The sequence below is a fragment of the Arachis hypogaea genome, chromosome 18 (genome assembly GCF_003086295.3).
Source record: "Arachis hypogaea cultivar Tifrunner chromosome 18, arahy.Tifrunner.gnm2.J5K5, whole genome shotgun sequence".
Taxonomy (NCBI): Eukaryota; Viridiplantae; Streptophyta; class Magnoliopsida; order Fabales; family Fabaceae; genus Arachis; species Arachis hypogaea.
The window spans coordinates 123,605,031-123,618,673 of record NC_092053.1 but is presented as its reverse complement, the minus strand read 5'-3'; the positions used below and the strand labels follow the sequence as shown (position 1 = coordinate 123,618,673).

Here is a 13,643-nt window from a genome sequence, read left to right as displayed (position 1 = left end):
ACAAGAGCATTGGATATATAGTCATGCAAAAAGAAAGAGAATATATTATAGTAGTGTCCATAAATATAATCAGTATGAAGGCCATTTTTATTGCATTCTTACTTTTGGCTTCCTTGGCCAGAGAGAGCTTCTTCCATGGACTCCCAGGTTCAACCTCCTGATGTTGCTATTGTAGTTCCCATGGATGGTTTCCATCTTTATCTTCCATGGACTCCCAGGTTCATAGGCAGTGCTAAATAACTAACACCTTTAATCTCTTTTGCTACCATACTCTATATTATAGTTTCTGAAAAATTACTACCTTTTCCATTTTCTTTTTTTTTTGGCTTCTCTAATGGAAGAAATTAAGGGCCAAAAAGAGAAGAAAATGGAGAAGGTGGTGGTTTTTTAGAAACCATAACATGGAGTGTTCCTATAAAATTTTCTACTCAGTGTGAAAAGACTCGTGCTCCAATCTCAATGGAACTATTCCATGGGTTTGGAGAGTTCTTGTGCTACGCCGTTTCATCTCATGGAATAATTTGGTTAGTTTCTTCCTCTAGAATCTGATCTTACTATATATACACATGCGTGTGCACGCACGCTTATCAACCTTGATTTGTTTCTATTGTGTTTGATGATCAATGCAACTTTAAATGGTGGTCATTTGAGCTGCTCATTTTGCTTTCCGGGCTTCTACTAAATCCAGAGCTTAAAGCTTCAGTTCTGTCCATATGGTAAGTAGGACTTGGTCATTGAGAATGAAAGAGATTTTTATGTTCTACAATCTCAATTGAAATTATTACTCATAGTCCAATATTCATATTCATATCTATTCCATACTAGTTGTGCTAATCTTGTTTAAATGTTGAAATTTTTGTGGCAATTTTTTTTTCTCTTAGCATTATTATGGTATGTTATACATGTAATAACTCTAATAAAACTTTATGGTGATATTATACATGTTTAATAAGGACTGTTTAAGCCTGGTAGTCATCACTTCTGTTGTTTATTACATAACTGTGAAATTTGTAAATGATGCCACTGAGGTGTTCTATTTTGATATCTTCCTAAACTCTTTGCTTATCTTTAATGAACTCTATTTTTTCAAATCATGGTAACCTATTTTTAAGTTGTTGCTATTTGTTAAACTGTCTACTTATTTTAGTTAAGCTCAAATAAAAGTTACTGCATGAAATGATTCTTTCGTTTTCTTCATTTATCTATCACAAAATTGTTATTGTAGAAGCTAAGGTAATTATTTGCTCTTAGAAGATGGGGTTTGGAAGGAGATATCATGTTTTTGTTAAAATTTTTAGTCCCTCCAAAAATTTATCTAGGCACAAAGTTGTTATTGTAGAAGTTAAGGTAACTATTTGCTCTTCTAGTATGACTTTTTTGGTGGCCAACCTACCACTTGTAATTGTAATTAGTGGTCAGCATGTTCTCCAATAAAAGATGATTTACTATAATAGATTAAGACAAGAAAAAAGTGTAACTAAATTTCTTTGCTTCATTCTTACAAACTCAAACAAATTTAGAGCATTGAATTATTGATACTTAATATCTCACTATTTTAATTTGTTTAAAATATTTATATTATATTACAAACCACAATGATACACAAATACATGATTAATTAGAAATAGTAACATATACATAATAATTCAACACCCTACTATTTCATTCCTGATAAAGAATGGAACATGTCATCATGAACTGGTGGTTGGTAACTACTATATATAGTCTAACATATATATAATAATCACTTTCTATACTAATGAAAGAAAAATGTCATTAATATGTGGGGATCTATAGTAGACACATGTCATCATCAATGGTTCACGAAAGTTGACGGATATCATCTTTGGCCAAATTTTTTTCCAATTTTTTTTATTAATCAATATAGTAATAAATTTAAGTTTCCATACTATTCCAATTTTAAAGATGATTGCATTGTGTTTCTTTTTATGGTAGCAAGTTACTAGGGCACTCCAAAAGATATTTATCTGATAAATATGATTTTTATATAACTCTCTAACCCTATTCCATGTGCGTCCTCTAGGGCACCCCACATTACTCTCTTAATCTTTTTATTTTTTTCATTTGTATTATATATGTATCAAATTTAATTATTAAAATTATTACAATTTAAAAGGGGAGAGTAAAAGAAATGAATGAATCAACCATGAAGAAGAACAAGTGATCTTCGCACTGAGCAACTGTAATGTGTATCATAAAGATTAAGTATAGAAAAGTTAACTTTTAATTAATTAATTAATTTTAATTAGATATTTTTATTTTAAAATTATTTTTTAAGTTTTATTTTTTGGAGGATTAAGATTTAACATTTAAATTTAAGATTTAAAATTTAGAGTTTTAAATGTTGTTGATAGTAATAAAAAAATAGTTAGTTGTCTAGTTGAATTTATTATTAAATTATATTATACGAAATTAAAACATTAATCTCTGATGCAATTGCACATTTACGATGAATACAAATGCGTAAAAACAATAGACTTAGATATATGTCAAAAAAGAGAGCAATTCTCTAGTCTGCATCGTCATAAAATTTATTGGGAGAAATTAAAGTCAAATAATGTTGTCATTAACTTATTGCCTTTATCTATGACTTAGATATAAAAGATAATTTGCACATAAAAAAAATAATCACTAACTTAATTACTATGTATTTTCATTGCATATAAATATATGTATTATTTAATTTATTTTTAATATATATTTAATATTTTAATATATATTTTATATTAATGATTGATTTTAAATACGCGTAACATGGTTGGTTATACATGGATATATTTATTTTTCATCGCAAGCATGGAAAAGTTAAGATAATTGACTTATTTAATGTGAACATCTAGCTTATAATTGATCATTAAATTTTATTTTCAGACAACTTGATCTTAAGCAGGATGATTAAACATCTGATAAATTGCGTAGTAGTAATAGGGGTATCTGAAGCAGAAAGGCATCAAAGCTTAGCTTTTTCATGATGTGATCAAACTCAGCACCCCTTTGACAAAAGCATTTTTCCGCCACAATTACCATTTACGAAAATAAATGTAAGAACCATCAAAGAAAATATAATGCCAATTAAGTGTTACTAATAAACACTTTTCTTCCTTTCTTGTCAACTTAATTAAGATGATAAATCATACTATCTTTTTATATATTATTATAATTATGTTAGGTATATATAAAATTTAATTATTAAATTAATTATTCATATAAAATATATTTTAAATATAAAATATAAATTAAAAATTAACTAAATAATTTATGTATTATATATAAATAAATAATAACTAATTTGATGATTGATTTTTTATAAAGACATAGTATTTTTATTACACATTCTATTATTATTCTTTGGTTAATTTGTACAATTATAGTTGCTCCGATGTTAAAGCTAAGACATCTGAAAAAAATGCATTGATAGAACATAATAGTGAGAAATTACATATTTGCATGCTATTCGTGCTGGTTGTAGACGTGTTGAACAGGATGATCGGGGAGGTGGTAAGGAATAGGAGAATAGCACCCCTCTTAGTCGGTAGGGATAATATAAAGCTCTCACACATTCAATTTGCTGATGACACTATATTGTTCTGTTCGCCGGAGGAGGAGACTGTCAAAAATTACAAAAGACTGTTGAGATGCTTTGAAGTGATGTCGGGATTGAGTATTAATTTTGACAAGTCGAGTTTGATACTGGTGAATTCTAATCAGGAGTGGGTTGGTCGAATGTGCCATTTATTAGGTTGCCAGGAAGCGAGCCTACCAGTGAAGTACCTGGGCATTGAGTTAGGAGCGAACCCGAGACTAGTTAAAACATGGAAGCCAGTAATAGATAAAGTAGCAGAGAAACTTAGTTTGTGGAAAGCGAAGATGCTAAGCAAAGCTGAAAAGTTGGTCCTCATCAAGTCAGTGATTAATAGTCTGCCTATCTACTATTTGAGTTTGTATAAAATGCCGGATACGGTGGTAAAAAAAATTAATTTCACTGCAAAGGTGATTCTTTTGGGGGAAGGATGATGGACGCCCTAGGCTGGCTCTTGTAAAGTGGGAGTTGATACAAGTACCGAAAAAACTGGGAGGGCTGGGTGTGGGAGATGCGACGATTCGGAATACTGCTTTATTGTTTAAATGGTGGTGGAGGTTTTCTAAGAAAAATTGTCCTCTGTGAAAGAAGATTGTCTGCTCGTGTAACAATATGAATCATGGGCAGTTATTATCAACTCAAACTATACCAGCAAAAGGAGGTCCGTGGAGAGATATCTGTCACTTGCAAATTAAAGAACAACATGTCAGACAAAAGATGATTGACGGTCTGGCTATGTAAGTAGGTGATGGCAGATCAACCAGATTTTGAAAAGATACATGGCTACAGTCGGGAAAGCTTAAAGACTCCTTTTCGAGACTCTACTTGATTTCAAATAACAAAGGATCCGTGATAGGGGACTGTGGGTTTTGGGATGGGATAGAGTGGGTTTGGAACTTTCAGTGGAGGAGGGAACTTCGCCAATGGGAGACTGACAGTTTGAACCAAGTTTTAGATATCTTACAAGCTGTGAGATTGATAGAAGGTGCACAAGATAGAGTGGTGTGGGTATTTGATAAGGAAGTCGTTTATACTACTAACTCATTTGTGCAGGTGTTGTAGGTACAGACCATGACAGAAGAAATTCTCAGATACAAGTTCACAAGTGGAATCTGAAAAGTTTTTGTGCCCCCTCGAGTAGAGTTGTTTACTTGGTTTGTGCTGGTAGGCCGAGTTAATACAAAGGATCGGTTGAGTAGAGTAGGTATCATTGAACGAACTGATAACATTTGTGTTATGTGTAAAAAGGAAATCGAAACAGTAGAACATTTGTTTATTATGTGTGAGTATGCATGGCAGGTGTGGTGCGCGTAGATTAGTTATGTGGGTCGTGCATGGAGCATCCCAGGATCCATAAAAGAGCATTTTGAGAGTTGGAGATCATTGCCCTTGAGAAAAGACGTGCGGAAAACGTGGTTAGTGGGGTTCTTCTCAGTTATATGGAATATCTGGCTATGTAGGAACGAGATCATTTTTAAGAACAAGTCTATAGATGTAGTAGATTGTGTTGCTAGGTCGTTTTGTTTTTCTACGAATTGGTGCAAATAACCTATGTTGTTGATGGCTATGACGGAGATGACATAGAAGTTACTTACGTTTATGTTTTCTATGCTCCATTTAGTGTGTTGAACTTGTTTACTCTTCAAAAAAAAAAAAAAAGAATTGGGCATGGAAGTGCCTACAAAGAAATTAAATTTTGGGCCTCTGATCTCGTTCCTTATCTTCTTTTAACATCTAAAAGGCTCTAGTTCCATCACGCACGTGTGTCACTTGACTCACTAGGCCCATAATGTTTCTTTCCTTCATTATTTGGTTAGAACTCAGGAGTAATGGTTATTAGGAGGCGTAATTTATATTCTAATATTTAGAATTTAAATATACAGATTAGTTTTTAATAAAAAGATAAAAAATACAATTTTTTATTTAAAATTAAAAAAAAGTTAAAAAATGAATTGAGATTTTTAATCATTTTTTTTTGTTAATGTCTATATCTATGTTTAGGTTTATAAAAACTATGAATATTATGACATATATTTATTATTTATTTTTTTTATTAATTATCTTAAATTTGAGTTCACCAAGTTAAAAAATAATCAGTTTATGAATAGATATCTCCTTACAAATTAATTCGATACTCCAATTTGATTATTTTCCCCTTCTCTTTGTTTTTTTTTAGTTTTGCTATAAATTCGGTTAGATTAAATTGTTATGCTAATTTAAATATTGATATTAAATATGCTGACTTTGGATGTATCTTTAATAATTTGGATGGCTCTTAATTGAAAGGATACACAGAAAAGATTCAGAATCTTAGTACTTTTTGCACCAAAAATATATGTAATTCTAAAAAAATAAAAACAAACAAACACATTATGAGTGTATTTTATGAGATGACTTAATATTCTTCTTTTCGCGTTCTCAACATTCATTGTGTATAAAGTTATGATACACTAACTCGTACATATCATTCATTCACAACTATAAAGTATATCATCAAAATGGTTGATAAAATAAAAAATTAAATAAAGTTGGAGAGACACATAGTTATCTAATAATGTGCCTTTCATAGTCCTTTTCTAATAATTAATTCTATTTTCATAATTCGATTCCCACTTGTATAGTGCCTTTTAGAATTATTACTGTTTCTGTTCATATAATTGATACTTATGTATCTCACTTGTTTGAAATATTTATAGTATATTACAAATCACAATGATACACAAATACTGATTAATAACTAAAAATAGTAACATGTATATAATAAATCATCAGCCTGCTATTTCATTCCTAATAAAGAATGGAATTGGTCATCATAAACTGGTGGTTGGTAACTACTATATATATAGGCTTGGTTTGGTAAAATTTTTCGAACAGGTGCTTGTACTTTTTAAAAGCTCAGCTCGGAATACTTTTGAAAGCACTTAAGATAGAGCTTTCCAAAGTTAGCTTGTGCTTTTCAATATTTAAAAGTCTAATATAACCTCATATGTTAACTAATTTTCAAATTTAATGCTTGCATTTATGTCTATTATAGTATTTTTAAATTTTAAAAGCTATTTTACCAAACACAATTGATGTTGCTTGTTTTTATTAAAAGTTATTTTTGATTTGATTTACCAAATATAAATACTACAATTTCTGCTATTTCATTTCTACAAAAGTTATTTTCAAACGTAGCTTATAAAGGCTAATTTTTAAAAGATGGCTTTTTAAAAGTTGTAGTATTTATGTTTGGTAAATCAAATTAAAAATAACTTTTAATAAACACAAGCAACAACAATTGCATTTAGTAAAATAGCTTTTAAAATTTAAAAATATTATAATAGACATAAATGCAAGTAATAAATTTAAAAATTAGTTAACATATGAGATTATATTAGACTTTTAAATATTGAAAAGTACAAGTCAACTTTGGAAAGCTCTATTTTAAGTGCTTTCAAAAATATTCCTATTTTTTAAAAGCTCCAAGCACAAGCACGTAATCTTTTTGATTTACCAAGTACAAAATGAGGAGCTTAAACTTTTAAAGAACATAAGCACCTCTTCAAAAAATTTTACCAAACCAAGCCATATCTAATTATACTTGAAAGAAATTAAATCATTACATATTAATTAATTAATTAGTATATCAATCACATGTAAATAGTAATATAAAGATTAAGATATATACTAACCAAGACCAATAGCCTCTTACGCTTGCATGATTTCACAAACATCCTGGTAGTAAGGTTAATTGAGATAAAAGAAATTAAAATTATGTTTTATGCACACCACTTTTTTCTATATATATAATGAAAACATTATTTCATGTTAATTATGAAGAAAACCTATAACACAGGTAAGTTAGTACTAATGGTTATTCTTGTTTGAAGTTAATTGAAAACTTACTCCGATGGAACATCACCGACAAGCATCCAGTCACCATCCTTGTCTTCATAGGTTGGGACATAATCAGAGCCGTTCAATAATTCCATCAGCTTACTCTCATTCATGAAGTCTTTCATTCCTTGGGATCCACAATTATCAACACCACAAAATATCACCAATTAACAATCGTATTTCACTGCATGCAAAAAAAGAAAAAAAAAAGTGTGAATTGTTACCAATGGTGAAGTAACAGAACATGTTGCCTAAGGAGTGCGAGAGGTGTTGGTAAATGTTGAACATGTTCAAGTAGACTTTTTGAAAGTAAGGTGCTCTATCCATATTCACTTTCATGAAACTTCTATCCTTTTCACTTTTTTTTTGCATTGCTCTTTTGCGGAACTGCTATCATGTTCTTCCGCTACGACTTTATTGGTGGCCAACGTATCACTTATGTTCTATAGGCGGGGTAATATTTGAAGTTTCTTAATTACAAGAACTAATTAAGATGTAATTGAATATTTTTTATTATTTTTATAAAAATTCGAACAAACAAATTTAGAGTATTGAATTATGGAAAAATCTAAGAATCAGCAATTTTATTGAATCTTGGTCAGCATGTAACCAGCAGAAAAATGTGAGTCATTAGATGAAATCTCACACCAATCTCACACTATTAAATTATCATTGATAGCTATTTGATGGCTACCAATCACAAAAGTTACTGGTCCTCTAGCATTACTCTTGAATTATTACTAGTTAGTTAGACATGTAGTAGAAGTGTAAAACACATTTTACACACGTAATTATACTTGCTTATTCTATAAGGTAAAAATGTAAGTATAATTAATTTAACGGAAATGTTTGGTAACCAAAGAAAATCAGCCAAAAACAGCCATAACTTGTCTTATTTAGCATTTATTAATTGTTGCGATAATTAATTAATGCTAAATAAAGCAAGTTCTGGCTGTTTTTTTGGTCTACCCAACATTACTCTTAATTTAATGTGAAGTTAATAGTTGAAAGCTGATAGTTAAAAATTGTCCGATAATAATTTAATAAAATTTATCAGATTATTTAACTAAAAGAGAACTTCTCAATTTTAGTTTCCATATGTGATCACTAAAATTAAATAAAATAACTTTTCTTAAATGAAACAGTACAATTTATGAGTTTAAGAAAATCTTAAGAAATTCTACAAAGAATTTTTTTAATTTTTCTTTTTTTTTTGCTAGCTTATAATATTTATGTAACACACGTAAAAGTTTATACAGTTTGTTTATAACAATACTAGTATAATTTATTCACATATTTTAGAAATAAAAATACACTAAAGGTATAATATTGTATTAAAATGGTCAATTTTAGTAATTATACATTCAAAGGGAATTTTGAATTTATTATTATTAACTTAACCAAACAGTATTCATTCTAATTAATAACCTTTTTTTAAATTAAAAATTTCTAATATACTAATCCAAACATGAGTTATAATACACTTTGCTATATTCTTTATTTGTTCACCATTATTTTGTTTGTACCTTATTAATATGTTTATATCATATCCCTCAAAAGTACAAAAATAGATGAAGTAGTTGACAAACGAGCGTTTACTTTTGTTGTTATTGCAACGTTTTTTACAACTATAATATTCTATAAAGAACGCAACAGTAATTATATATAGCTAATTTCAAGCTAACCAACCTTAGGTCCTTAGCAAAGATTGTCCGTAAATATCTATGGAAATAATAGTTTCAACTCTGAAATTTGGTTAACAATTTTTCAAGACAAGGGCATGTGAGACTGTGAGTGTGTGGTTTAGCTCAGATCCTATGTACTTAATTGTTTTATTGGAAAACAGCAAAACTTAGATGCCACAGAATCTCTCATAAAACGAGAAGATATCAAGATAAACAATATTAATATTGTATTAGATAAAATAAAATAAATAAGCCAAGTTGATTGAAAATCACAAGTTCACAACTCATCAAATGATACTAAAGTATATCCTTTTAAATCGTGATAGAATAAGCTTTTGTTTTTTGTTTTTTGTTTAATCAATTATGAGAGGGCAAATGCTAATATGTTCTTCAAAAAGGAGGAAATATAAGGCTTTTTAAAAAATAACCTGTTTTTAGAGGTAACATAAAATTAGAATGTTCTAGGCTTTTATTTTTTAAAATCTTGCAAAAAAAAATCATGGTAACCTATTTCAAGTTGTTGCTATTTGTTAAACTGTTTACTTATTTTAGTTAAGCTAAAATAAAATTTACTGCATGAAAGTTTATCTAGACACAAAGCACAAAGTTGTTATTGTAGAAGGTAACTATTTGCTCTTAAAAGATGGGGTTTGAAAGGAGATATAATGTTTTTGTTAAAATTTTTAGCCTTTCTAAAATTTTTTTTCAAGTTTCGCGACTGGTCGGTGTATTATTCTGGTATGACTTTATTAATGGCTAACCTACCACTTGTATTGTAATTGGTGGCAACATGTTCTCCAAAAAAAAAAAAAGATATTTTACTATAATAGATTAGAATAAAAAAAAGTGTAACTGAATTTTTTGCTACAATCATACAAACGAACAAACAAATTTAGAATATTAAATTATTAATACTTAGACATTTCACTGTTTTAATTTGTTTAAAATATTTATATTATATTACAAACCACAATGAAACATAAATACATGATTAACTAGAAATAGTAACATATATATAATAGGGTAAAGTATACTTTTTGTCCCTGAAGTTTATTAAAAGTTTCAAAATTATCCCTAAGTTTCAATTTGTTTCAATTTTATCCCAAAAGTTTTCGATTTGCATCAATTTTATCCTTTAAGTTGACGCCGTTTAAATTACTCACAGACGTTAGTGATATGGCAAAGTATAGTGTGTGATGTGGCAAGAAATGTGAAACCCCCAAAATACCCATGGCTGAGTTATACCAAGTAAATCAATTGGCATCCTTTTTCAAACATAACCCGTTTGTCTTCCCTTTGCCAGTAAGGATCATCGCCAGAGAAACAGAGTCACAGGAGGAAGGTTGGTGGGTGGTTAGACGTCGCACCGTCAACTACAGTCCGCCACAGCGACGTGCAGGACGGCGCATGTTGTGACGCCGTCGAGACTGAGGGAGGAGTCTGGGATAGCATTCAGTCATCAACCATTCAAACGTGGATAGCGCCATTCTGATTAAGGTTTCTGACGAGGTAGGCCACCATTCTAGTCAATTTTGCTACTGCATGTCTGAACGGTTAGGATTTAGGGTTTTTTTTTAATCACTGTTGATTGCTGTTAGGATTCTATTGCATTGAGGGATTGAGGGATTTCTGTTCTGTTTTAGTGAAAAATATAACTTTGAGGTGGTCTATATTTTTTAATGATTAGTTACTCTGTTCTTTGGTCTGAACATCTTTTTATAACGGCAGGATGGATGATTTCAGTGTTAGAGTTCATCACAGGGGTAGGTTTTGTAGTGATAAGGGAAAAAATGAGTATATTGATGGTGAGGTGACAACGGTTGACTGGTGTGACAGAGATAGATGGAGTGTTATAGAAGCTTATGATGTGGTTGGAAAACTTGGGTACATTGCTGAAAACATTGGGGTACTGTGGTATAAAGATACTGAATTAGGATTAGAAGGGTTGAAGTTGTTGAAAGGTGATGAAGAAGCAATGGAAATGGCAAATATAGGAGTTGAAAAAAAGGTAGTTGATTTGTATGTGGTGCATAAGGCTTCAATCCCTGATGATTTTTGTTATGACATTGGTTATTTAGATGTTGGGGGTGGCAGCAAAGTTGTTGAGGAGGAGTGTGTGGATGCTGATAGTGGGCCAAGTGATATTAGACAGGCCCAAAATATTCAAGCAGAAGCCCAAGGTGGAGGGGTGGATATGGAGGCCCAAATGCAGGGATTAGTTGATGCCCATTTATCTGCTGAAGAAGTGCTACAGAATATTGGTGATGGGGACAATAGTGAAGAAGAGGATGACACTGATGACCCAGATTATGAGGCTGATTCTGATCTGCATTTTAGTGATAGTGAAGATGATTATTGTGGTGATGATGGTTTATTTGATGTTGATATAACTCTTGGGGAGATGCACCAAGATATAAGAAAGTCTAAGAAAAGTAAGAGTGCTGTCGAGAAGTTAAAGAAAACTCAAAAGGTGGCTGCTGGGAAGAGAAAGAGCTCTCGTTTAAGCGATGATGAAGGATTGAACAGTGATGAATTAGAGGAGGTATCGAGTGAGGATGATGAAGCCAGCAAGAAGAAATTTCCCGTTCACAAGGAGTTGAAGGATATGAGTAAGTATAAGTGGGAGGCTGGAACTCTCTATGCAACAAGAGAGGAGTTCAAGGAAGCTGTGACATCATATGCTGTTCATACTGGGAGAAACATAAAATTTCCAGTGGTGGACAATGTCCGGGTGAGGGCTAAGTGTGGAGATGGTTGTGAATGGTTTGCATATGCGGTGAAGATGGCCAATGAAGATAGTTGGCAGCTAAGAACAGTTAATGATCATCATTCTTGTAACACTGTATTTGACATAAAAGTGATGAAGTCGAAGTGGCTGGCGAAGGTCTTCAGGAGAAAAGTAGAAGAGAATCCGAAGTTGAAGCTGGGCACCATACAAAGTAGGACTCTTAGGAAGTGGAATGTGCAGATTTCAAGAGCAAAGGCATTTCGGGCCAAGCAGATTGCACTGGTTGACATTAATGGAACTTTTAGGGAGCAGTATAGAAGACTTTACGACTATTGCCATGAGTTGCTGCGCACCAATCCTGGTTCATCTGTGAAGCTGCATGTTCAATTACCTCCAGCAACCCAAACTGAGCACCCCGATACAACAGTCGACTTAAGTCCACGATTTCATAGGATTTATATTTGCTTAAAGGCTTGCAAGGAGAGTTTCATGAAGTGTAGGCCTATGATAGGGCTTGATGGTTGCTTTTGAAGACACCATATGGAGGATGGCTATTGGTTGCTTTGGGGTGGGATCCGAATGACCAGATGCTACCTATAGCATATGCGGTCGTGGAGGCTGAGACAAAAATTCATGGACGTGGTTCCTCTCAAACCTAATTGATGATATAGGAGCGGATAAATTATTACGTAGCACGTTCATGTCTGACCAACAAAAGGTAATTTACTAACCTGTATTTTAGTGTAATTAAGATTTTGCACTATATTTTTATGTCTAGTTATAATTAGTTAATGTTAATGTTCTTGTAATGTTCTTTTATAATTAGCACGTTCATGGCTTCTGCACTATATGTTATTGTTCTTGTAATGTTCTTTTATAATTAGCACGTTCATGGCTTCTGTACTATATGTTATTGTTCTTATAATTAGCTAGTCATGTGGCTTATGCACTATATGTAATGTTCTTTTATAATTAGTTAGTAATTGTTGTACCTATATGTTAATGTTCTTGTAATTGACTTTTATAATTAGTTATAAATTACTGTGAATTAGCTAGTCATGTGGCTTCTGCACTATATGTTAATGTAATTGTAATGTTCTTTTATAATTAGTTAGTAATTGCTGTACCTATATGTTAATGTTCTTGTAATTGACTTTTATAATTAGTTATAAATTGCTGTGAATTAGCTAGTCATGTGGCTTCTGCACTATATGTTAATGTAATTGTAATGTTCTTTTATAATTAGTTAGTAATTGCTGTACCTATATGTTAATGTTCTTGTAATTGACTTTTATAATTAGTTATAAATTGCTGTGAATTAGCTAGTCATGTGGCTTCTGCACTATATGTTAATGTAATTGTAATGTTCTTTTATAATTAGTTAGTAATTGCTGTACCTATATGTTAATGTTCTTGTAATTGACTATTATAATTAGTTATAAATTGCTGTGAATTAGCTAGTCATGTGGCTTCTGCACTATATGTTAATGTAATTGTAATGTTCTTTTATAATTAGTTATAAATTGCTGTACCTATATATTAATGTTCTTGTAATGTTCTTTTATAATTAGTTATAAATTGCTGTGAATTAGCTAGTCATGTGGCTTCTGCACTATATCTTGCTGTTCTTGTAATGTTCAACATATAATTAGTTATATGTTGCTGTTATAAATTGCTGTGAATTAGCTAGTCATGTGGAGAGCTGCACTATATGTTAATGTTCTTGTAATGTTCTTTTATATATAGTTAT

The 13,643-nt window shown here is 31.1% G+C and overlaps 1 protein-coding gene and 1 long non-coding RNA gene across 2 annotated transcripts; both read left to right on the top strand.

The window, feature by feature from the left end:
* On the top strand, nt 1–1,453 carry LOC140181655 (uncharacterized). Its single transcript, XR_011876681.1, has 2 exons — nt 1–524; nt 689–1,453. It is a non-coding gene; the product is annotated as an uncharacterized lncRNA (long non-coding RNA).
* Nucleotides 1,454–10,508: 9,055 nt separating this feature from the next.
* On the top strand, nt 10,509–12,424 carry LOC140181461 (uncharacterized). Its single transcript, XM_072225052.1, has 2 exons — nt 10,509–10,674; nt 10,894–12,424. The coding sequence occupies exon 2, from the start codon at nt 10,895–10,897 to the stop codon at nt 12,422–12,424; it is 1,530 nt and encodes a 509-aa protein (XP_072081153.1). The 5' UTR covers nt 10,509–10,674; nt 10,894.
* Nucleotides 12,425–13,643: the final 1,219 nt, after the last annotated feature.

Coding starts and splice junctions, on each gene's coding strand:
- LOC140181461 (XM_072225052.1), top strand. CDS start 10,895: ATGGATGATTTCAGTGTTAGAGTTCATCACAGGGGTAGGTTTTGTAGT.